Raw genomic sequence first — 25,773 nt, 5'->3', positions numbered from 1 at the left:
TATGAAAATAAGAAATGTTGATTAAGAGACTAAGAAACTAATCATCTAAAAGACAAGCCCTGACAACATTAACAGTTTCCAGTATGGTCCTGACCTAATAATCTCCATAGCCAGTTTATACCATTACTTACTCTCGTTAAGTCCATGCCCAGCTTGAGCTGTGACAAGAGATGCAGGATAACACTGCGTTGCTCTTCTACAGCTCCCAGGTCATCCTCCTTGTTGTCACAGGTGTCTTCCACCTCATCATCTGCATTTACTTCTTCAGGTTCCTTGATATAAAACAGAACAAGTCTAGTGTTACTAATACCCATTAATAAAAGGTTTAACATCAGACTTTAAGAAATTTCTACTTAATCTAAATCAATCAAAGGATGGGTAAAAATAATCTGAAAAAAATAAATTCTATCATTTTGCCATGGAATAAATTTCCTTCAAAGAGCCCATTATTGCTGGAATTGAAAATTTGTGGTTTTACCATAGACATCCATATAAAATACATGTATTTTGTAGAAAGAGAATTTTTTAAAAAGAGTGAAGAATGTTTCATTTGAATCTCAGGCTTTCACTACCTGCCTGGGGACCTCACCACTATGTATAATTTAAGTTTTAAGAGTTTTGAAAATTAAATTTTTCCTTCTTTTAAAGCTAAAACTATAAGAATATTTTTTAGCTAGCCATGGTGGTATACTCCTGTGATCCCAGAAGACTCTGGAGGCTAAAGCACGAGGATCACAAGCTCAAGGCTGGCTTCAGCAATTAGGAAGACCTTGTCTCAAAATAAAAAATAAAAAGGTCTGGGAATGTAGCTCAGTGGTAAAGTACCCCTGGGTTCAACACTCAGTATTTTAAAAAAAGAAAAGAAAAAAAATTATTGGTGCATTTTAATTATATACAATACTGAGATTCAGCATGTGTAGAAGTAAATTTTAAAATGACTGCAAGCACTGGGCATGGTCACACAGCCTATAATCCCAGCAACTTGGGAGACCGAGGCAGAAGGATCACAAGTTCAAAGTCAGCCTCAGCATCTCAGTGAGGCCCTAAACAACTTAGCAGAACCCTGTCTCAAAATAAAAAATTAAAAGGGATGGGGGATATAGCTCAGTGGTTAAGTGCCCCTGGGTTCAATCCCCAGTAAAAATAGCATAACATAAATAAAATAAAATGACTGCAAGCACATGTCAAGTCTCTACTGTAAACTGTTTTGTTTACAAAAAAAAATGAATTTTGATATTCATTCACTCTTGAAGTTACCAGGATGAAACCTTGGGGTTCAAGAGAACTCTAGGTCCACATATAGAAATCCTATAGTTGCTCATGCTATCATAATGCCACAAACATTTTCTGTACAGCTCTTCAATCGATCACTAAAACAACCCTTGGGGGTTGGGGATATAGCCCAGTTGGTAGAGTACTTGCCTCACCTGCACAAGGCCCTGGGTTCAATCCCCAGCATCCCCTATCCAAAATAAAAACAACCCTTGGAAAAACTGAAAATGTTTTAGCTCTCAATTTGGAGCTCCTAACTCCAAATGACTGATTAAGAGAAACAATTTTTACTTATTTTTATTTAAACAATGGTTTCACATCCTAAGATTCTATAGAATCTTATCAGCTGTCACATTACAGGTTTATGTGGGGTTGATGTCCCATCTTTCATTGGAAAGCCTCATTAGTATCTCTGTGCAAGACAGCTTTATATAAGGATGTTATCAGTTGGTATCAAGTTATGAAAAATTTTAAAAGGTAATGATTTTGTTAATAAGTCTTTGCTTTTGGTTTTTTCCTCCCATCATCAAATGCTACCTAACCAAACTTTTCCGCATAGCTAGACAAAGAAAACCAATTTTACTCAGATGCAAAATCAAAAATCTAATATTCTCAAGATGCTAAAAACAAAATATAAAACACAGTAACAGAGTTAAAAGATAATGGGTTTCTGACCATTCTTTGGCCTTTATCTTTGTTTTCCACTTCCCTTTTGCCAAGGAAATCTATTTCAACTAACATTCTGATAAATCAATTAATGGTGTAATTTATTTCCTTATGTTAAGATCAGACAATTATTGTTTCTATATGTCATAATTACTTCTGTTTTTAAGACCCTGAGGAGAGATCACAAAAACTTCCCAAGTCATCTTTTCAATGACTAGCAAGTTTGTCAGGACTATTTCCTGTTAATATTGGATAAATCAGTTGCATAATATAGTTTAAGTATACTCAAACATTTACTCATTATAAAATGGGGAAAAGCTGTTTGTCTTCCTCTCTATGTAAGGATACCAAACATAATTGCCATTTGGGATTAAATAATTATGAGACCTCAGAAAAAAACCCTGCTAGGTCTTTATTAAATAATGTTCTCCAATCCTCTGAAAAGGTACCTTTACACTTAAGGTTAGAACCTAGGCCACAGATTAATAATGCAAATACTTTTAGGGGGTGGTATAGGGTGTAGCTCAGTTGGTAGAGTATGTTTGCTCAGCATGTATAAGGGCCTAGGTCTAATCCTAGCTCCAAAAAAAAATAAAACAAACAAACAAACAAAAAAACCCGAAAACCAAATAGCTTTAACACTACCATTTATGGTTTGAATTTCCTCCAATGAAAATAATATTAAATTACAGAAAATATAATCTGGCAGAATAACTCTTCAAAAGAATATAATTTTGATGAGCTAAGGTTATAGCTGAGTGGTAGAGAGCTCATTTGGCACATATGAGGCACTGGGTTCAATCCTCAGCACCACATAAAAATAAATAAATAAAATAAAGGTATTGTGCCCATCTACAACTAAAAAAATTAAAAAGAATGTAGCTCTCATAAAAATAGTCAAACTCACTTATTAGAATAGAAGATCAATGGGAAATTATATTAACAACTAAATATTAGTTATAAATCTTGGTGTGAATAAAAGAAATTAGAAGTTCATCCAAAGTTTTTATTGTTTTGTTTGTTTTTGGTGACACTAGGGATTGAACCCTAGGAGCATTCTAACTCTGAGCTACATCCTCAGACCTGCCACTTCTTTTTTAAAATTTGGAGACAGGGTCATGCTAAGTTTCCATGCTGGCCTTGAATTTACAATCCTCCTGCCTTAGCCCTCCAAGTAGCTGAGATTATATGTGTGCACCACTACACCAGCCTCTCCCTTCTTTTTGAAATGCCTCTTCTTAGTCATCATGCCTTTCTTAAAGAAAAGCTTAGGTAAAAACACATCACCAAATAAACATGGTCAAATGTATAATGTCCCTACAGACCCACAATGGTTAGCAAATACAATAGCAAAAGTTGCTGAATTTCTAGGAAGTCAGACCACTGGAGATTGCATGGCAAAGGGAAACCATAGTAGTATACAAAACTCAAATTAACTTCATTTTTGTCCTGATTTCTGATATGGGCTTCATTCTTCCTTACTTAGCTGCAAAATGACAACTACTGTGCTGTAGATCTCCAATTTATATTACACTTATTTTTCAAAGAAGGCATCTGTGAAGCTTTTGGGCAATAAAAGTCTATTCTGGAGTAACTGAGTAGAATCTAATATCCTTTGAAATTAAAAAAAAAAAAAAAAACAACTCTGTGCACTTATATGTTTTTCACCTAACATTATGTTCTTGTTCTATGCACAATTTTGAAAGATTTAGAAATAACAGCAATCTTTCTTCTCACTGACACTGTGCCCCATTTGTAGCATAAGCCTCTATGCTGACCACCAACATGCTATGTTCTTTTTTAGAAGAATGAAGATGCTGCAGTATCTGACCTGAGTTTATTAACTTTTACTTATAATCTTATCTCTAGTACTAATCTCTCTCCAAAGCTATAGTTCCATCATCTAATTGCTTTTTACAAACATTTGCAATCACATATCTTCCTTTGTAAAATTCAATATGTTCAGAACCGTATTAAACAGTCTCTTTAAAAAGTTCGTTCTTCTAGCTTTGTAAATAGTACCACAATTCTATCTTGTCATTTAAATTCAAAAACCTGGAGTTGTCTTTGATCCAATCCAGTCAATCACAAGTCAAATTTATTTTTCATTTGAAACGTACACTGCCTATCCATTAATTTATATTTCCATAGCCTTCTATCACACTTTAATTTCACCATATACTTTAATTTCATATAGCAGTCTTACATATCACATCCTTCCCTGTGCCCATAACCCTACTATCTATCCATTATGACTCAATTCTTCTGCAAGATTTTTATACTCTTTGGAAGCACAATTTACACTGTATTCTATGAGTAGTGTTCCAGGGGGTATCATCCCATTGGAGTGCAACATGAATGTAAACTCCGACAACACAGTGACCATATCCCATAAGTTATATGCTCTGCTAAATTCATTTTATGTTCATCACTTCCCCCAACCCCCCCATGGTATTAGGGATTGAACTGGTACAGGAGTTCTCTACCACTAACCTACATCCTTGGCCCTTTTAATTTTCTCTTTTGAGACAAGGTCTTGCTAAGTTGCCTGGGCAGGCCTTGAATTTGCAAACCTCCCACCTGAGCCTCCCAAAGAGTTGGGATTACAGGCATCCATCACCAGGCCTAGCTTCCTTGTCATAATTTTTAAGGTATTATTATTATCATCCCTGCTTTACAGATGAGGAAACTGAAGCTAAAAGTGGTTAATTAATTAATTGGCACATGTCTGAAAAGAGCATATCGTGAGTTCAAAACCACCAGGAAATTAAAAACATGCTGCAGTATTCCTGCATATGTTATTCCCCTGTTTTGAGATTCCCCTTACTCTTCCTCTCTTCAAATCCTGTCTCCTTTCAAATGCCCAATTCCTTTCCCACTTGGTCTCCAAGGCTTTTCTCATCTAATCTATGCAATATGTCTTTCTTTCTCTGAATGCCTACATCCCAATGGCCTCAACCATATCAATAAGGAAAAAAATACTACTTCATATTATCGTCTCAGTGTATGCATGTTAGGACTCTAAGCAGATTACAAATCTTTTCAGTAAAAGAACTATCTTCTATATTTTGCTTCTCCTTCATTTTTTAACATTGGACTTGTCATATACCTGATAGCTTAATAAATACTAGTTAACTGCTTGACTCAACTTATTTTTAAAAAGTTTTACAGAAAAAAAACATTTCATGCATTACTTCTTTTTCCTGATTCTCTGCCTACTCTGCCTCCACTGCCTGCCTCATCAAGTCAATGCCTTTACCAGCTCTGCAAGTCCCCATGTCATGTATTTCTTTTACAAAGAAATTTACAAATATATAAATAACCATAAACCACACATTGCTCTTGACTCAGTAATTCTACTTGAGACACAACCTAAGAAAATAATCCAAAGAAAGAGGAAGGGGAAAAAAAAGTAAACAAGATAAAAAAGTGTTATTTATAATAACAAAGAATAACAAACTAGTTATTTGCCAATAGAGACATTAACTCAACAGCCTATTTCATAACCTTTCAAACTTTAATTCTATGGGCCAGAACCACATGAAAAAATGTTTAAGAGAGTCAAGTAAAAATAGCTTAAAATAAAATTATCTACGTGATTATAGTGGCCATAAAAATAACAGGCAAAAAATAATAATATGATTTATAATAGTGGAAGATCTATGAATATACTAATACTCTTTGGCTTCTGAGAAATATTCAATGAAAAATTTTTTTAAAATATTAAATCCTGACATGTACTATTTTAAGTAGAATAATATTAAAACAACTGGTTTGATAAAATGCTATCAAAAAGCTTACTATAATAGTAAACTTTTAAGTTTATAAATATAATAGTAAACATCTAGTAAACAATGTTAAGCTAAGATAATGGGTAAGAAATAAGAGATAAATGCTATGCAAATAATTATATAACTTATTTTCTAGAAAAAGAAAAGCATACAAAATTTGATTTTTAAAAATATATTTTTATCAAATAAAATTAAACCAAGACTAAAAAGGATATATGATTTAACCTGGAAAATACAATATGTTCAAGTTTAATATAAGAGACCTCTTCTGAAGCAAATGCAGTTTAAAGTAGAACAATAATGTTTAGAATCTGCAAGTGTAATATTGACTCAAATGCTTTAACAACAAAGAGAAAACTGATTCTTTAGAGGGATTCCTGATTTTTTTTTTTTAACCACCCAAAACATATATTTATAATACCTTACCCTTGCTAACAGTCCTGATTCTGCAACAGACTGCTCTTCTGGGACTGCCACAGGCTTACTGTGCTCAGTTGCAAATGGTTGATCCGCTCCATTTTTATAGTGGTCTGATAAAGGTACCTTTGGTTCTAACCACTCGATTGTCGTTCCTGATGAGGTAAGAGAAAACTTTTGCTGAAACTTGCTCATAATCTGGAAAGTTCAGCAGATATGGATTTTAATAAACAACTGTTTTTTGAGCCTATAAGACTAAAAGCAATTCAACCTGTTAAATGACCCTGAAAGACAGTGACTTGGATCTCATTAGCATGAGCACCATGATTGGATATTTTACAACACAGCAACTGACAACTCGAAATCGGATACTATTTAAATCAACCCTGAATAGGACTGAATTCACTTCCTGGCCAAGTCTGTGAATCATGAAGTATATTCCCAACCAGTTGATATACTCGCCTCTCAATAAGAATATTTGCCTCTAGTAATCAAAAAGTATGCAATTAGGCATTAGAGGGTCAGGCATCTGGACTATGAAATAGTAAAATTTGTTTCCATTTGAGATTGCAATTTTCTAACCAATCAAAATAACTCCCTGGACCTAATTTAAAAATTGCATATACTGTCCTTATTTTTTCAATCATAAAAAAGCACCATATAACTTAAACTGAAAGACTCTTCTTTCTACTGAATAAATAATAGCTGACCTACTAAAAGACAGTGGTCACATTTGGAGACCTGTCATCTTCTCTGTTAATGACTCAAAGGTCTCTTGTTACCCTCAACTAGTTTAACAAAGTGGATTCTATGCCTAATCAATAATGGAAAATGTTCCATTTGATTTCAGAGGCTGATCTGGGTTTCACAGAAGCTAGGTTATTGACTGCTATAATATGGGACACTAAGACTACTATAGCAAAAATTTATAAGAGCAAGGAATTTACTCAATCTATAACAATACCCAAGATTTCAGCAGAGAAATTAATTACAAAGTATTCATTAGGCTACTAGAACATCTTGCTTTATTCAGTCTTACTTGGCACTGAGGCAAATCATGATTGGAGGAACACTCTAGATAAGTTCAGGGGGCCTGATTTAAAATTCCAAAGAAATGAGCTGGGAAGGCAGTGTCTACTTAGCATGAATAAGGTCATGGTTTCAATCCCTAATAATGCACAAAAAGTAAATTTAAAAGTAAGTAAATACGTAAATAAATTCAAAAGAAATGCAAACACTTTGCTTCTACCTTAAAATATCTATTTTCTTTTTCTTTTTGGTACTGGGGATTGAACCCAGGGGCACTTAACCACTGAGCCTCATCCCCAGCCCATTTTTGTATTTTATTTAGAGATAAGAGTCTCACTGAGTTTCTTAGGGCCTTACTAAGTTGCTGAGACTGGCTTTGAACTCACAATCCTCCTGCCTCAGCCTCCCGAGCAGCTGGGATTACAGGCATATGCCATCACGCCCAGCAAAATGTTTATTTTTAATATCAATATCCAGATGTGTTTACTTCTGAAAAATAAAACACACATGAACTAATTAAAAGACCCATTTTAAGAGCTCACTTAACTGACTGAAAAACCATAACAAAACTATTTATCAAACCAATCATATGCTCTCAAACCAACGATCTAAATCAAGGATCACTACTGAGTCTCTGGAGAACATACATTAAGACCTTATATAGCCTATATAGCTCTTTTGCTGCTTATATAGCTCTTTTGCTGCTTTTTGGTGACCATGTCCTGACCTGCTTTACTTTACCACATTATTCCACCACAATGCTCTGCCTCATTTCGACACCCCCCATCCCTGCCATGAAGTCAGCTGTCAATGGACAGAGACTTCTGAAACAGTAGAAATTTGGAGACAGACAAATGTAGAAAGAGTGTCATGTGGTGTCAAAGGTGAAGATCAGAGTGAAAATTCTACATAACAAAGAATACTAAAGTCTGCCAATTACCACCACCAGAAGAGAGGCATGGGAAAATTCTCTCAACTCTCAATCTTGTTCGACTATAGGGTGGCCCCCAGAAGTGAGAGAACAAATTTCTGTTTTTAAGTAAATAAAAACAAACAAACAAACAAAACCCTTAGCAAACTAAACATTAAACTTAGATTTTATTTTTCTTGCCATCTCAAAATTTGAATAGAGAGAATCACAGACTCTGGGGCTGGAGTTTCCTGTATTTCTCCTTTGCCAGCAGAACAATAAAACTACTTTGTCCTTTTTCTTAAAAAAAAAAAAAAAGAGTGAAAAAGTAATTAACTTTTCTTTCAAGTTATATTTCATTCTCAAGTAACTTAAGAATAAATTCTTACAGACCTAACTTGGAAAAGATGGCAGTTTACATTGAGAGATATCAACGCCAATTAATTAAATCCCACCAAATATCCACAAACCTGTGTTTGAAAACATTGTGATGCATGAAAACAATTTTCACTTTTAAACACTTTTATATTTAAAAAAATCCAAATTTATATTAGAAATGCTTCATTGATCATGAAGAAAACATTTAAAAATAAGAAAATATATTAAATAAGGTTGAATATTAAACCTGTTTAAGTCTCAAATTTTCAATTCTGCAAATATTTCAACAAAATTGACACTGGTGTATTAAAACAGATTGGAAATCATAATCTAGAATTTATATACATTATTATGTTAATTAATATTATTACATACAGTGATATTTTTATTACATAATAATGTTACATAATTATATTAGATACTATATTTTTTGTATGTGTTTCACATCTGGGACAATGAAACAAATGGGTTAATTTAATCACACAAATAAAATTTCTATAAATTTTTAATATTATACAGAATTTAATCAAGTACTTATTGAGCATCTAATTCAATACCTAGCACTGAGCTACTTGATTTTGTTTTAAAATTAAGTAGCATAGACTGGAAATATACTTTTTCATTTTCCTAGCCAAAGTATTACTAACTAGAATTAAACCAAATTTCATAGATCAAGGTAACTCTTCTAATATTCAACATAGGGGAATAGGTAAGTTAAACAAAATACATCTGTCCCTAAGGAATATAATGCAGCCAATAAATGTCACTTATTAAAAACAGGTAAAAACTTGGAAAATATTTTTCATATTAAGTAAAAAATATAAGTCACAAATATATATATTTTCTAAGACCAAGTGTATAACATAAAAAATAGGAAATAAAAAGAAAAACTTGGGGAAAGAGGTTATTTTATTATATTAACAGTGGTGGTTTCTGGTTGGTAAAGAAAATACATGTCTTCTTTTTTTCTTTGAACTACATGGTAGTTTGTAAATTTTCTATAATGAGTACATTGCTTTATAACAATATAAAATTTATACTAACTACTAAGAATTCCTACAACGCACCACTCCACATTTACCATTCAAATTTAGGTTCTTCTCTCTCTTTGGAATGTCTTCTCACCTATCTCTCTCACTCCTAAATTAACTGGTTTGTAGTTTCTTTATGGCTTTTCCAGACCTCTTTCTATCAGAAATATTTGCCTATACATCTATTTTCTCACATACTTTGTTCCTATTGTCAGTAGCACTTTGTATACTATTTTACAGTTACTGTTTGGATGTTTCTTTCCCAATTGAACTATGAGTTCTTAAGGGAAACATACAGGACTTATTTGCCTCTCCAACAGTGACCTCACCTACACTTACAATTGTTATTAAAATAGTTTATTGGCTAAGAAATGCTGAATTTAGGCACATAAGATAGAATCCACACATTATGCATTTGACTAAAGTAAACATTTTTCTGAGCAGAAACTTGCTGACTTTCTAAAATACCTTTCATAAGTAAGGGGATTAGTTGGAAGAATGAGTTTTTATGAAATTCTAAGTTTCATTATTAATATGATGTGATAGGCTGATTCATCTCATTGATAGAAGATAAATGTTACTTATTAAAAACATTTTTATATTCTATGAAATAACATTCTTTTTCCCAATACAATGAATTTCAACAAACAGATGCTCTAAAATACTAGATGTATATTAATTTTCTAACTAAAAGGTGACTGATAAATATTTATATATATATGCATAAAAAAATGACGAGTAGTGTACTAAACCAAAACTTAAGAAATAAACCCAATCTTTCTACTTTGGTCAACTGAATGAACAATATAGTGATATCAGCAATTTTAACAGAAATACAGAGTTGAGGGGTTTTGAGTTTAGTTTTTGACATGTGAAACTTGAGATCTCTAAAGACATATTCAGGGCTACTAGGCATTAGACCTAAAATCATTTCAGATTCAGCCAACGGCACAATGAGGATGTATGTTAGTGTAGTAACTAAAAAACAAGAGGTTCACTGGTTTCCTTTTCCTTTTAAAGATTTTCTGGAGTGAGAACAATAATAGATGCAGTCCTCTCCAGGTTTTGGCCCTCAATGTTAGGATTACCTTTAATCTATAACTTACCTGAAGGTAATGAACCCTTCTGATGTGATGCATGCTGCAACTGGAGAATATGAAAGCAGTCATTTAAGCAGTTCATGGTTGCCATGGAAGTAGCTTTGAGCATTAAGAGATCCTGGTCCAAGGAACTAAGAAGACCAGAAGTAGGAAGGCATTCAATTCGTCTAATTAAGTCTCTCTGTTGTCCTTCAGCATGAGACATCATCTAAGGAGAACAACAGTCATAATTTCTGTGAAACATGTATCCTTTCATTTTAATTATCATATTTAGCTTCTGAAGCATTTTTAGGACATATTAGGATGAGAAATCTATTTTTAAGTTTGCTAGGCTATTTCCAGTTAATGAGTATTTAATGGTCGTTATTTAACAAACAAAAAAAAAACATTATGACTTTTGGTGACTGTACTTTTTCTCCAGAAGCAACAAAGCCCAAAGGTCTTGCCACTTTTTATTATCAGTGTAAATTTGTACAAGTCATCAGAAAAAACATCAAAAAAATATTTTTTGTAGTTGTAGATGGACAGCATGCCTTTATTTTATTTGCTTATTTTTTTGTATGTGGTGCTAAGGATTGAACCCAGTGCCTCACGCCTGCTAAGCAAGCACTCTGCCACTGAGCCACAGCCCCAGGCCCCAAAAGGACATTTTAATAACAGGATCAAATACTTCATTCAAAGTATCAGGATGGGGGTGTTTAGTGGAAGAGCACATGTGAGGCCCTAAGTTTGAACCCTAGCACTGCAAAAACCAAACTAACTAAAACCAAAGTAAAATTAATTTCCAATAGCGTCTGTCAGCCATTTCCACTACACCTTTGGTGAGGCTTAATTTGAATCTGTAATGAGAACATTATTGTTTACCTGTTTCCTCTTTCCTAACCTAATTTTCTGGCTAATTAGCCTAACCTAATCCGTTAGGCTGAATTTTGGCTAAAGTACTGGGTATAAGCTTTTCGCGTCAAAGGAATTTAATACACTCTGCTTTGATTAGGAGTCTTGTCTACTTTTTTTAAACATAGCCAATGGAATAACAATGACTGTTGAGAAACCCAATTTTTTAGATGAAAACCAAATTTATAATGCTTAAATACTTTGAATTATAAGCAGAAAGTTCTCAATTGCCCATCCTTTGGCCACTAGCTTAATTCACATAGAAACTCTATAGTAGAGAGACTCCTAGCTCTCAGTGTCTCTGTTCCACGTGAATTTTTTTTTTTTTTAATCCTGCTTAGACCAGGCCAGGCTGACTGGATTTTTTTTTTTTTTTTTTAAGAGAGAGAGAGAGAATTTTTTAATATTTATTTTTTAATTTTCGGCGGACAAATCCTTGTTTATATGTGGTACTGAGGATTGAGCCCGGGTCGCACACATGCCAGGTGAGCGCTCTACCGCTTGAGCCACATCCCCAGCCCCAGATGATTTTTAATACAGTTTATTTATCAGAGGACTAGAAAAAGAGATGCAAACTAATCCTACCAAGAAAATCAATCATGCATGGAAGAGGACCTAAAAAACATGTGCCATAGTTTAGGTTCAAGCATTTTCCATTCACAGGGGGGAAAAAAAAAAAAGAAAGAGTTTTTAAAAGAGAAGTATGAGTTTAAACATATAAACATACTTATACATGGACACACAGACACACACACTTTGTGTGTGTAAATAAATTTTGGGTCTAATGGGGTTGGGAAGATAGCACAGTGTTAGAGCACTTATCTAGCACACTTGCCTAGCATACTAGCCCTGGGTTCAATCTCCAACATCACTTACAAAAAAACTGGACTATTCATAATTCAAACTTATGAACCAGTATAACCAATTTTCAATATAGTTTGGCAACATATACCATAGCTAAATAAATACAATTCATAATCTAACAACTATACTCGAGTATGTAACCAACAGATACACATATATATGTTCATGAACTCAAATGTTCATCAACACTAGAATGGAAAAAAATATTACAGCATATTCATGTAGTAAACGTTATGTAGCAATGAAAAGAAAGGAACAGCTGTGTTCAACAACATAAGTAAATCTCAAATATATAATGTAAACCAAATAGAAGATGTGCCCAAAGTAATATATACTGTATGATTCTAGTTTCAGAAATTTCAAAAGCAAGCAAAACATATCTATATTGTTATGAGTCAAAAAAGTGAGAAACATGGGGCTGGGGTTGTGGATACGGATATCTTTAAGGTGCTCAACTAGCACAGGTGAGGCACTGGGTTCAAACCTCAGCACCACATTAAAAATAAAATATATTGTGTCCACCTACAACTAAAAAATAAATATTAAAAAAAGTGAGAAACTGGACAATGATGGAAGCATGAAAGGGTCTTCTAGGGTACTAGTAACATTTAATTTGTTGATCCAGGAGGTGGATATGTGGAAATTACATCAAAAGGTATTCTTTACACTTATGTTCTGCATACTTTTCTGTTATAAAAGTCAATAAAAGATGAATAAAGGGAAAAAATCATAACTAAGATATTCATGACATAAATAATCAAAAATCACAATACAAAAACACTTGAAGGAAGAAAGAGTTTTTCTTTTTGCAAATAGCTCCAAAAAGTTACCTGATAGTACTGATGTTAGAAGTGATGTAAGAAAGTAAAAACACTAAAATTTCGTAATGGCTCTCTATAAACAAAAAAGCAAACTGATTATATATTTACAAAGAAGTGGAAAAGTAATCTGTGAAACTGTATTAGTGATTATTCCTGAACTATAAAACCAGTTTCTGAAAAGAGAGAATTTCAGGAATGCTGAAAACTTGGTCAACCTGAATTTTGTTGCTACATAAGGCAATATGGAGAGAGTGTTATATCATCAGATAGCATCTAGTTTGACTGAAAACCAGATTAGGCCCATAATTTTAATCACTGTGTGTTAACGTCTAACTTATTAAAATTCTCATTTTAGGGCTGGGGTTGTGGCTCAGTGGTAGAGCATTTGCCTTGCATGTGTGAGGTGCTGGGTTTGATCTTCAGCACCTCAAAAAAATAAACAAAACAAAGGTACTGTGCTCATCTACAACTAAAAAAGTGTATCTTAAAAAAATGTCATTTTAGCTACTATGGGCTAGGATAACCCTAGCATGAATCGTGCACTGAATAACAAAAGTGAAACAGTAAGTAGTACTAACAGTAAATAGTAGATAATAAAAATACCATTTTAATTGGGTAAATGTTTTATATTATCTAATATCAAACACAATATAACTTTTTCTCCATGAGTCAATTATTTTTGCCTCCTGTTACTTACAATCTAACAATGGACTTATGCAGGGACTTGGATTAAAATGTTCTGTTTAAGGGCTGGGGTTGTGGCTTAGAGGTAGAGCACTTGTCTAGCATCTGCAAGGTGCTGGGTTCGATCCTCAGCACCACATAAAAATAAATAAAATAAAGGTATTGTGTAAAACTACAAAAAAAAATATTTTTTTTAAAAAAAGCTTTTGTTTAAACTCATTCTGAATCATACTGAATTTCTGCATTACAATCTCCTGGATCTGGATATTTGTAAAACGGGAATTCTCAAAGTATGTTCTGCAGATCCTTTTTCCACATGGTAGGTGAAGTCAAAACTATGTTCATAATAATTTGAATAAGTTATTTACCTTTTAAAATATGGTAATATTTGCACTGATGGTGCAAAAGCAATGTGGGTAAAAAAACAGTGGAAGATTAGTGAGAATCAGGTAGTGGTACCAACCCTATAAGGGATCACTGTATCCTTCACTACTGTGTACTCACAGAAAGCAAGCTAGTTTTTTGAGACACAATGGCACATTTCTGGAATTCCAGCTACCTGGGAGGCTGAGGCAGGAGGATGGCAAGTTTGAAGGCAGACTTGGCAACTGGGTGACCCTATCTCAAAATAAAAAATAAAAAATGGGCTAGGAGTGGTCTGTGGTACACAGTCTCTGATTTCAATCCCCGAGAACAGAAAAAGGCCTTGAAAAAGCAGTAAAAATCACCAGGTTTACTACATCTTGACTAGAGTACACATTTTTAAAGTAAATACTATGAAAAATGGCAAGTATTCATAAAGTATTTCTGTTGCATATCAAAGTAGAAAGATTGCCTAGAGAAAAAGCACTTCTGTGCCTGAGTTGCAAACTGAACTAGTTTCTCCCGCCCCCCCTTCCAGAGATCACATTTTTATGTGAAAGAATGACTAACAGAAAATCTGGCTATTCAAACTTGGGGGTAACTAAAATAGCTATTTTTTCAAAACTTAACAAAATGAGCTTATCATTTCCAAAGAAAAGACAACTGACTGCATTTGTTCTAATTATAAAATTTAAGCTTTAAAATAAAAATTAGAATTTTGGAAATCCTGTGTCTGCCACCATAGGTTTGATAGCTTCCCAGTTTTTTCTGATAAGATTAATGAGGATGTTATTATGAATTTTAGACCGTGTATAATGACAAAATGGATCAACATTTGCCAGACCTGACTAAAAATTAGTATTCCCAAATGACCAATAAATGTTATTAGAAAATCATGGACAGCTTAAAGATCTATTCAAGGTACAGGACAGATAGTGTTCTTGCATGTTATAGAACAGGAAAAAAAAATCACTTACATTTATTAGATTTCACATTGCCTCTAACATTTAAGAAATTATCAGTTGTCAAATTTTGGTGCACTTTCAATAAATAATCAAAATTATTTGAAAAAACTACAGAAACATCCTTTATTTCTCTAACACATATGATGTCAAATTTTCTTCATATATTTCAACCAAAATAACAAATGGCAATAGATTGAACGCACAAGCAGATATGAGAATTCTACTGTGTTGTATTAAATCAGATATCGAAGAGATTGGAAAAGTATAAAAACAATCCACTCTTTTCAGTAATAATTTTGTTAGTTTTGGCAAAAGATCATTATTTGGCATGAAACATTATTTATATTAACATGGGCTTCCGATAGTTCAAAATAATAAAACTTTTAAAATTTCTCAGTTCTGATTTCTAATATATCAATAAACTTAACTCATATATAACAAATACTCTTGGAAGTCCTCAATAATTTTTAAGAATGAAAGGGATCCCGAGACCAAAATGTTTGAGAACTGTTTCCTAGAACCTTAAGTCAGTTTAATATAAAGTTTTCTACACTTTTTAGAAGAGAAACAAAATTTGCATGATATCAAAATATCTCCTCCCCAAGATATTAACTACAAAGGGAAAGATGGCAACTGTTGGTGAATAGAAGTCACCCTAAACAAGTGACTGAGGCCAACATAACCAGTATTAAGACATAGCAACATCATGACTCTTTGATATGACATACTGAGGACACAACATCTTTTCTGTGACATTCTTTCCCAAAATGTATAATCTCATTCAAATCACAAGAAAGTATTATACAACTTCAAATTCAAGGGAAAAGAAAAAAAGATCAGCTGGGCACAGTGGCGCATGCCCCTGATTCCAGCTACTTTAGAGGCTGAGACAGGATCTCAAGTCCAAGGCCAGTCGTAGCTTTTTGGTGAAACCTGTCTCTAAATAAAATATAAGAAAGACTGGTGGGGAGCGTAAGTGAGTGATAGAGTACCCCTTGGTTCAATTCCCAGTACCCTTAAAAAATAAATAAATAAATAAGTCTTCCTAAGAGTCAAGATCATGAGAGAGAAGAAATGATTAAGAAATAACTGCATGCTGAAAGAGACTAAACAGAAATAATAATTACGTGTAAAGCAGGATCCTGGACAAGATCCAGAACCAGAAGAAAAAAGTATCAGTGCAAAAACTGCCAAAATTTGGGTAAGGACCATAGTTAATAGTATTATGTTAATATAATTTCCAGATTTTGATAATTATATTCTAGTTACTTAAGAGAGTAATATCACAGACAATTGGATAAAGAACATACAGAAATTCTATACTATTTTTCCAAATTTCCTGCAAATTTAAAAAGTTGTCTCAGTTTATTTAAGCTGATCTACAGTTTTAGCTTAATATAAATCTGTTTTTATTGTTTTATTGTTACTGGGGATTGAACTCAGGGGCGCTTAACCACTGAGCCACATCCCCAGCCCTGTTTTGTATTTTATTTAGAAACAGGGTCTCGCTGAGTGCTAAGTGCCTTGCTAAGTTGCTGAGGCTGGCTTTGAACTCTCAATTCTCCTACCTCAGCCTCCTGAGTCGATAGGAGTACTGGCATGGCCCACCATGCCTGGTTAACACAAATATCTTCAGTCATTGTCTTAGATAAAAACTATTTCAGATAAGCTCAGAAACTCACACCTTTATACAGAACTTATAGTTCCCACAATGAAATACATCTAAGCCACAAACTGAAAATAGATTCTTGAACAGATGCCATCATAAACAAGACTAAAAAATGACATGCCTCTAGAGACTAGGCTGTGATGTTTTTTTCATTAGTGATTTTTAAAAAAAAATTTTTTTAATCGTTGATAGACCTTTACTTATTTATATGTGGTGCTGAGAATTGAACCCAGTGCCTCACCCATGCCACGCAAGTGCGCTACCACTGAGCCACAGTCACAGCCCCTGTGATGGTTTTTAAATAATCAGCAATAAACTACATTTTAAAGGAAAAAAGCAATTATGTTTAACAATGGTATGGAGAACTCAAAAATGGTGTAAACACACTAAAAATATTGTTTTTTCAGAAACAGAATTATTCCATTAGCATCTAAAAATGTTCCCAGTATACTTGTAATCTTGAAGTTTGACCTATTGGTTCTTAAGTGCAAAAGTACCACTTTAGTGAAGACACAGGCATTCACCTAAGACTTTTTTATGTATGAATGGAGTTGAGGGGTGGTAATGTCACAGAGATTGTCAAACAATGGTCACCACCCATACTTCAGGGAAAGGCTACCATTAAACTAGTCAAGTCTGTAAGGTAATAGCTGTCCTTCCCTAAGAGGTAGTTGTAAAACTCTGGGGATATACTCTCTATACACAAAAAGTGACATGTTAAATATTAACATATTGATATGAAAAGTATATTTAAAGACATAGGACCCTGTAGTGTGAATATTTTAAGAAATTACCACTGCACCAGTGAGAATAACAAAGCAATCATTAGAGCACAAAAGAGAAGATCAGTTGATTAAAGCCTTCATAGAAGAGAAGCTATAAGCAATAGGACTCAAGGACAAAGACCCAACCACACACAGGCAAGCAAAAAGCTTACTTGATTATTAATTTTCACAGTCTACTTTTAAGCCAGATGCAGTGGAGCATGCCTGTAACCCAGTGGTCTGGGAGACTGAAGCAGGACAATTACAAGTTTGAAGTCAGTCTCAGCAACTTTAGCAAGGCCCTAAGCAACTTAGTGAAACTCTGTCTTAAAATTAAAAAACAAAGAGCTATGGATGTGACTCAATTGTTTAGTACCTGTGGGTTCAAAGAGTCTACTTTTATTTGAGAACTGAAAGACGTTTTAAAAATGCACATAACTGATAGAAAATTTGGGATACTGCATATAATCAGAATATTAATCACTGAATTATCTTAGCATACTAAATGAAAAATAACAAGGGCCCCAGAAGACTAAAATAGAGTATATATAAAAAAAAAAAATTCTGTGACAAAAATCAAGCAGGCAGTATACGATTTCGCATTTTAAGCTTGATTTTAATTCATACTTACTTCTCTGACTTCCACAAGATGGTCTGGAGGTAAGTGAGCTCTTTTGCTCACCGACTGCAGTTTGGAATGTCCAACATTAAAAAAAGAAATGGCATTTTGACTTGGTCTCCTCTGGGATATAGGAGAACTACCACTAGATGCAAGTGAGAAGCTCCGTGACTTCAGAGGAGGATTATTCTGTTAGACAAAGAAAATAATTCTTTTTTTCCCCCAATTTAGGCTTCTTAACCATCAAACTACCATATACTTGAGGTTTACACATGAACAATTTTAAAAATTAAATTCAGAATTGACAAAAGAACATTTCAGAAGATGACAAAAATTTAAGCATTTCCCATATCCCACAGTAAACTGGAAATTTACCCAGAAATTTTCCAGTTTTATACCCTCAAATAACTTTTTCACATTTTATAAGTATATTAGAATAACAAATTTTTTATGATTTCAGATTTTTAAGCATCATGATTAATACAAACACAGTACTCAACAATATGTAATCTAATACATCTCCTGATGAAATATGCACGTTTCTCTGGAACTAACACGTTTCTCTGATCATCACTAAAGTATATAAGAAAAACTATTATGTCAGATTTCCTGAAAAATAGACTACAAACCTAAATTACAAACAATTTTAAAAATCAGTTAGTAGAGCAAAACATAAGGAAGAATGGAAAAGAAAAAAAAGTCAAGTTATCACCTAAGTATTGAATCCTTTGTACACATTGTCCATATATTATTTTTCAGACATCTCTAATTTCAGATGTCAAGTACTAAGACTTCTTTTCATCTTACAAAAATTTAAAAAATACTCCAAAAGAAGATAGATGAATGAGTGACAAATAAGCAAATGAAAAGATGTTCAACATGATTAGTCACTAGGGAAATGAAATCAAAACCACAATAAGAGGCTACTTTACTTATACCTACTAGGGTGACTGTAATTTTTCATTCATAAAGAACAATAACAAGTATTGGCAAGAATGTGGATAAACTGGAACCCTCGTACATTGTTGGCAATGTAAAATGGTATGCTGTGTTTTAAAAAGTTTGGCAGTTCTTCAAAAAGTTAAAACTAACACAATTCAGCAATTCCACTGTTACATACATACTCTAGAGAAAGGAAATCATATGTTCACCCAAAAGCCTGAATACAAATGTTGGCAGTATTCATAGTATCTATCAAATGGAAACAATCCAAAATTTCCATTGGCTGGCTTGTGGATAAGCAAAATGTTACGTCCATAAAATGGAATATTATTCACTTTTTTAAAAGAACAAAGTACAAGCAACAGTGTAGATGAATCTTGAAAACATTATGCCAAGGGGAAAAAGCCAGACACAATAAGCCATATTTTGTATAATTCCCTTTATATAGAATCCATGGAAACAGGAAATAGAGTAGTGTTTGCCAAGGACTTGGGAAAAGCAGAATAAGGACTTCTGGTGGGTATGAGTCTTTGTAGTAGGTTATGGAAATGTTGTGCAATTAGATGACTGCAATGGTTGTACAACCTTGTCAATATACCAAAACCATGGAATTCTACTTTTTAAAAGGATAAATTTGATGGTATGTAAATAGTATCTCAGTTTAAAGATAAAAAGAACAACAACACTCTTTTCCCATTTTGTGCATTAATACTGTTTATAAATCCACATACCTTTCCAATGGCTTCAGTGTGGTGTTGTGTACATATCTGAAGTCTGCTAACCCAATGTTGTCGCTCTTTAGCATCTGTGGCTGATTAAAAAAAGTCTAAGTTATTTCCTTTTATCTTTATTTCAGAATATAATTGTCCACAACTAAAGAACAGATGATTAAAAAGCAAAGATTGGTTCCACTCTCCCTAGATCAAATTTCCCTCCCTGACTAGAGGAAAATAGGAAAGAGCTCAAAGCATCAACCTTGTTAGGAAAATAATAGCTAAGTGTAGAAATTTCATAAGGAAGATAAAGCACATGTGTATATGCAGCTAGATGGGATTATGAGACTGACTTAGGTTTCTTACAATAAAATGTTCTTAATGTTCTTAATTAAAGAAATAAGTTTTATTAAGGATTTGAGGTATCATCAATACTTTCAGATCTTAGCATTACCATTATACTTTGTGTATTTATTAAATGAAAAAATACAAATTTCTACAGAAATTAAAATATCTAAACAGAAATTATGCTTTATTTTAATGAATACAGACATTTTAATAAATCGCAATTATATACATTAGTCACTAAAAACTGCAAAGAGGGTATACAAATGAAATCAAGGGGCAAAAACACCTCTGAGGCAGACATTAAATATTATTTAGATTTCTCAGTAATCAGTGTTTTGTCTACACAGAGTTTTTTAGAGGATACAATCCTAAAAAGACATGACCACTGGCCCACTTTGAAAAAAGTTATATACTGAAACAGATTCATAAATTCTCAAGAGCAGTTCCAAGACCCAGAACATTGTGTCTATATTACCAATGACAGTAGTTTCTACTTCTAAAACCCCAATAAAAGCAGGTAAGTACACCAACTTCTCAAAGAAAGAAGAAAATCACAGTACTAATTCTCATATCACAGTCTTACCTCTCAGTTTATACTGCTCCCCACTGGCGGCATTAACAGTGAAAGTATGAGAGTCTTCATCACTGGGTGATATTACAGCTCCTGCAAGCTGCAAAGTACCTCTGGGTTTTTGATTTCTAGACTGTTCATTCACAAAGTATTCCAATAGCCCAGCTTCATTGTTTAAAACAAAAAACCTGTAATAATATTAAGAAACTGTAATTTTTAAACACTTCCCCTAGCCAAACCAAAGCAAAGCAAATTTCAGTCGCTTAAAATCCTTAGGGTTAGCCAGGTGCAGTGGCACACTCCTGAATCCCAGTGACTTGGGAGGGTGAGATAGGAGGACTGCCAAGTTAGAGGCCAGTCACAGCAATTTAGCAAGATCCTATATAAAGAAAGTGGGCAGAGGCTGAAGATACAGCTCAGTGATAGAGTGCTTCCTTAGCATGCATGAGGCCCCTACTTCAATCTCTAGTATAAAATAAAAACAAAATAATGGGGTTATGTTACTAAAAAAAATAAAATTCAAAAGCATTTCCAGAAGTAGCATTTGGAAACACTATGATGGATTTCCTAGCAGTAAAAATTTTGGCAAAGTTTAGTGAGTTTAATAAAAACACAAAACTGAGGGACAGGCATCTATTTAACTTTGCCCTATTTCAATGTTGGTGCTTATTTTTCAAAAGATTTGAAGGGATTATTTAAATTAACATAAAATAGCTATTGACGTAAGAGTACTTTTGAGGCATTTAAAGCTGTCACTCGAACTCCCCCACCTTCTAAGAAAGAAAAGAAAGTCACCAAACTTTAGAAAACCCTGGAGAAATTCTTTTCTAAAAGGTTTCCTGTCATGTTTTTACTGAGGTAATATCTGAATGTAAAACTACCAGCCCCATTTTTCTGGTTTCTTAGGAGAGACTGATGTCATATAAACAAACAATCACTTACCTGTATTGCCACCCAGTGACAAGGTTGGTGTACTTCATTAAATAGCCATATACATTTTCCATGTGATCACTATTAAAAAAAAAAAAAAAAGAAAGAAACAGAAAGTCAATTAAAATAAAAAGTCTCAAGAAGGTAATTGCAAACTTTTGAAAATGGCTATAGATATAGATATTTTCCATAAATGCCTCAAATTTTCTTTAGAAATAAAATGTTAAAAGGGTTTAACAGAGGGGCTGGAGTTGTGGCTCAGCCCCTAGCACATGTGAGGATCTGGGTTTGATCCTCAGTACCACATAAAAATAAATAAAATAAAGGTGTCCAACTATAACTAAAAAATAAATACTTTTAAAAAAAGAAGGAAAAAAAAAGGTTAACAGAGGCATTTAATTTCCCAAATTTCATACCTATAGGACTTTATTTTATTAGATTTCTTCAAAACAAGTGTAACATACCATACATTATTATGTATTAGAATTATTGCAAACAAAATCATTACACAAATATAAAATTTCATATATTCTCTGACCTATTCTTATCTATATATAGATATGTATGCATAGCATATAGATATGTATGCTGTTTATAAATTAAAATGTTGTGTCAGACTTCTTCAATAGTTATACAATATTTATGGTTCAAAAATAAACTAAAAAAGGTATCTAGATCAAATATTGCCTCCTTACTCTGGTGGAACATACAAGGGGCCAAGCTCTGTCTTTGAGTCTTGGTTTCTAAAATAAAGAATCTTGGAGGGTGTGTTGTTGTTTTCCAGTAATGAGGATCAAACCCAGGATCTTGGTACATACCAGGGAAGCATGGGGTACCATTTAGCTATTCTCTTTTTATTTTGAGTCAGTATCTTGCTAAATTGCCCAGGCCAACCTTGAACTTTTGATCCTCCTGCCTCAGTCTCCTGTGTGCCTGGAGTAGCTGGAGTAAAGACTGAGTACATGTCCCCTCTTCCCCTGCATTTTTCTTCCATTCCATGGTTAGCAAGCAACATTGTTTATTAAATGAAACTCTTCAAGTGTTTTTTGGTTTCAGGTCATTAATCTCAGGAAAACAAAGGTTTCTAAAATGTCAGCCCAAAGTTTTGATAACTAAACACTATTCTGCCATGTTATTAAAACTGACAGCATCAGCTGAATTCTCATTTCAATATTTTCTAAACCATGCAACTAAAAGAAAGTCCCCTCCCTAGCCCTTTCCTTCCTCTTCCTCTTCATCTCCTCTCTTTCTCCTGGTTTTTTTTTTTGTTTTTTTTTTTGCCGCTGGGAATTGAATGCAGAGGTGCTTTACCAGCCCCAGCCCTCTTTATTTTTTATTTTGAGACAAGGTCTTGTTAAGTTGCTGAGGCTGGCCTTTAACTTACAATCCTCCTGCCTCACCTTCCCAAGTCCCAAGGATTACAGGCACATGCCATGGCACCTAGCAAGAAAGGATTCTTCTCCAGAAAACCCCTTTGGGGTTTTGGCTAGAGTTTCTATACTTCCATCCCCAGGTCACATCCAAATTATTTTTTTCTGTTCATTTGGTACTTCAAGAAACAGAGAAATACTTTGCTTGTCGGGTTCCCACATCTTTCTCAAGGTTCAGGCTTAAATACCTCTTTAAGAATCACAGGAATCCCAGTGCCCATGGAGACTGTCTCAAAATAATTTTCCACAGAATTCCTTCTCTGTTTTCTGTTTTAGGTATTTAACACCTAAGTTCATCTTCTCTGACCTATCCTTACCTATAAAACTTACTAGTCCATTTTATCCTGGAGCTATATAACCTCTATATTTATACTGTCCAACAATCCACAAAAAGGCTGATAGTACACAACCTAAATTAGATATTTCCTCAACATGACAAGATATTTCATAATTCAATATTTGGGGAATTCCTCCTTAATCTAGGTTCTCTATGCCAAGTCTTTGTTTCTAAACTAGTGTCAATTCATAGCCATTAGCATGTAATAGAAGCAATTAGGATTGGTTCTAGAACTGCATGTATTCTTCAAATAATGCAAACTATAGGGAGAATCTTTTGGAAACCTTACATATAACATGTATATCTGAAGAAAAAAGTTTTACTTAAAAGCAATCAGGGGCTGGGGTTGTAGCTCCGTGGTAGAATGCTTGCCTAGTACACGTGAGGCACTGGGTTCAATCCCCGGCACCACATAAAAATAAACAAAACAAAGGTACTGTGTCCATCTCCAAATCAAAAAAAAAAAAAAAAAAAAAAAAAAAAAAAAAAACTTAATTATAAAAGCAATCAAAGAAAATCCATCATTTTTTACCCCTTCTCAGTCACTACTTTCATTTTACTAACAATAGTTCTCATTTCTATCAGTCATTTAGTAGTTAACAATGAATTTTTAAAAGCAGACAATTTCAATATCATACACTAAAACAATCTAAAGTGTACCCTTATATATCACAATATAGTAATGTTCTGTGTATTTTTTATTGTTATATTTTATCGATGCATATATCTAAAGAGTTAACTTTCTCACAAAAATTACAAGGATACAGTCATGGCTTATTTGATAATAGCATAAAGCCAGACTCAAAAGAACCAAATTCAAATAAGCAACTACAAACTTTTGGCTTATTTTTACTAAATAAAACATCTGTCCCCAGGTTTCAAAGGGTCAAAGTAAGAACATTCTACTCTTTGGAACAGCTGGTTGCACTATCCCTCATCTTCCTCTTTTTTATGTGTCTCAAGCCACAGCTACTGTTTAATGCAATTAGCTAACATGGAATGACTGTGCCATCTGGTGGCTAGCATAAAGAGCCATGTGACAACATCTTTGGTTCACTCCATATTCTTTGATACAGGTTAGACATGCAAGGATTTCAGATTAGATTTCAGTAAACTCTATACAAATATTCTAAAATCTGAAAGCTGTGAAATCTGAAACATTTCTGGTCCCAAGTGTTTCTTTTTCTTTCTTTTTTTTTTTCTTTTTTGTAGTTGTAGATGGACACTATGCCTTTATTTTGTTTATTTTTATGTGGTGCTAAGGATCAAACCCAGTGCCTCACACATGTTAGGCAAGCACTCTGCCACTGAGCTACAGCCCCAACCCCCCCAAATGTTTCTGATAAAGGATACTCAACCTATGATTGAGTTAGCATATAGTACCTGAAACCTATACTTTACTCATTTAAAACAGGTGAATTTTCAAAGGGAAAATAGTAGTGTAGAGGAAAAGGACCAGGGGCAGGAAGGAAAGGAGAAATACTATGGAACAATATTGATTAAATTATGCTGTTACCTCATGTTCATGTATAAGTATATAACAATAAATCCCACTATTATGTATAATTATAATGCACCAATAAAAAATAAGGAGAGAGCTGGGGTTGTGGATCAGTGGTGGAGCACTTGCCAAGTATGTGTGAGGCACTGGGTTCAATCCTCAGCACCACATAAAAATATATAAATAAAATAAAGGTATTGTGTCCATCTACAACTTAAAAAAAAAAACGGAGAAAAAGAAAAACTAAAATTGTAGCCTTTTTGGAAAAAATAAAATATGTCAGTTTTTATAGATTTTAATGTATCTATTTTAATAAAATCTAATTATTAAAGTGGGAACATACTACATATCTGGTTATATCAAACTACTTCGTGTTCTATGAAGTAGAAGTGACAGTCTAAAAAAACTTAAGACACAGCTCAGAAGGCTGAGGCAGGAGGACTGTGAGTTGAAAGCCAGTCTCAGCAACTTAGCAAGGTCCTAAAAATAAAAAAAAAATGACTGAGGATGTGGTTCAGTGATTGAGTGCCCCTGGGCTCAGTCCTCAGGACTAAAACAAAACAAAAAACAAAAAACTTAAGACACTGAAAAATAAACTATAAGGGGATGGGCTCAGCAGTAGAGTGTTTGCCTAGCATGTTCAAGGCACTGGGTTCAAAACTCAGCACCAAATAAAAATAAATAAATAAATAAAGGTATTGTGTCCAACTAAAACTATAAAAATAAAATAAACTATAAGCCAGGTACAGTGGTACACACCTGTA

At 33.6% G+C, this 25,773-nt stretch overlaps 1 protein-coding gene across 4 annotated transcripts in view; it reads right to left on the bottom strand.

The window, feature by feature from the left end:
* The window catches only part of Osbpl11 (oxysterol binding protein like 11), a 78,327-nt gene that overhangs the window by 38,676 nt on the left and 13,878 nt on the right, over window positions 1–25,773 (bottom strand). For all 4 annotated transcript variants that reach the window (XM_076867252.1, XM_076867251.1, XM_076867253.1 and 1 more), the window contains exons 3-9: window positions 21,754–21,822; window positions 20,824–20,999; window positions 19,911–19,990; window positions 18,250–18,426; window positions 10,601–10,802; window positions 6,156–6,301; window positions 132–272 (exon numbers count right to left, since the gene is read on the bottom strand). In XM_076867252.1, the coding sequence (XP_076723367.1) occupies window positions 132–272; window positions 6,156–6,301; window positions 10,601–10,802; window positions 18,250–18,426; window positions 19,911–19,990; window positions 20,824–20,999; window positions 21,754–21,822 (991 nt within the window). The remainder of the gene's footprint in view (window positions 1–131; window positions 273–6,155; window positions 6,302–10,600; window positions 10,803–18,249; window positions 18,427–19,910; window positions 19,991–20,823; window positions 21,000–21,753; window positions 21,823–25,773) is intronic.

The sequence above is a fragment of the Callospermophilus lateralis genome, chromosome 10 (genome assembly GCF_048772815.1).
Source record: "Callospermophilus lateralis isolate mCalLat2 chromosome 10, mCalLat2.hap1, whole genome shotgun sequence".
NCBI lineage: Eukaryota > Metazoa > Chordata > Mammalia > Rodentia > Sciuridae > Callospermophilus > Callospermophilus lateralis.
Note: the sequence above shows the minus strand (reverse complement) of the source record. Positions and strands in the feature narration are given on the sequence as shown.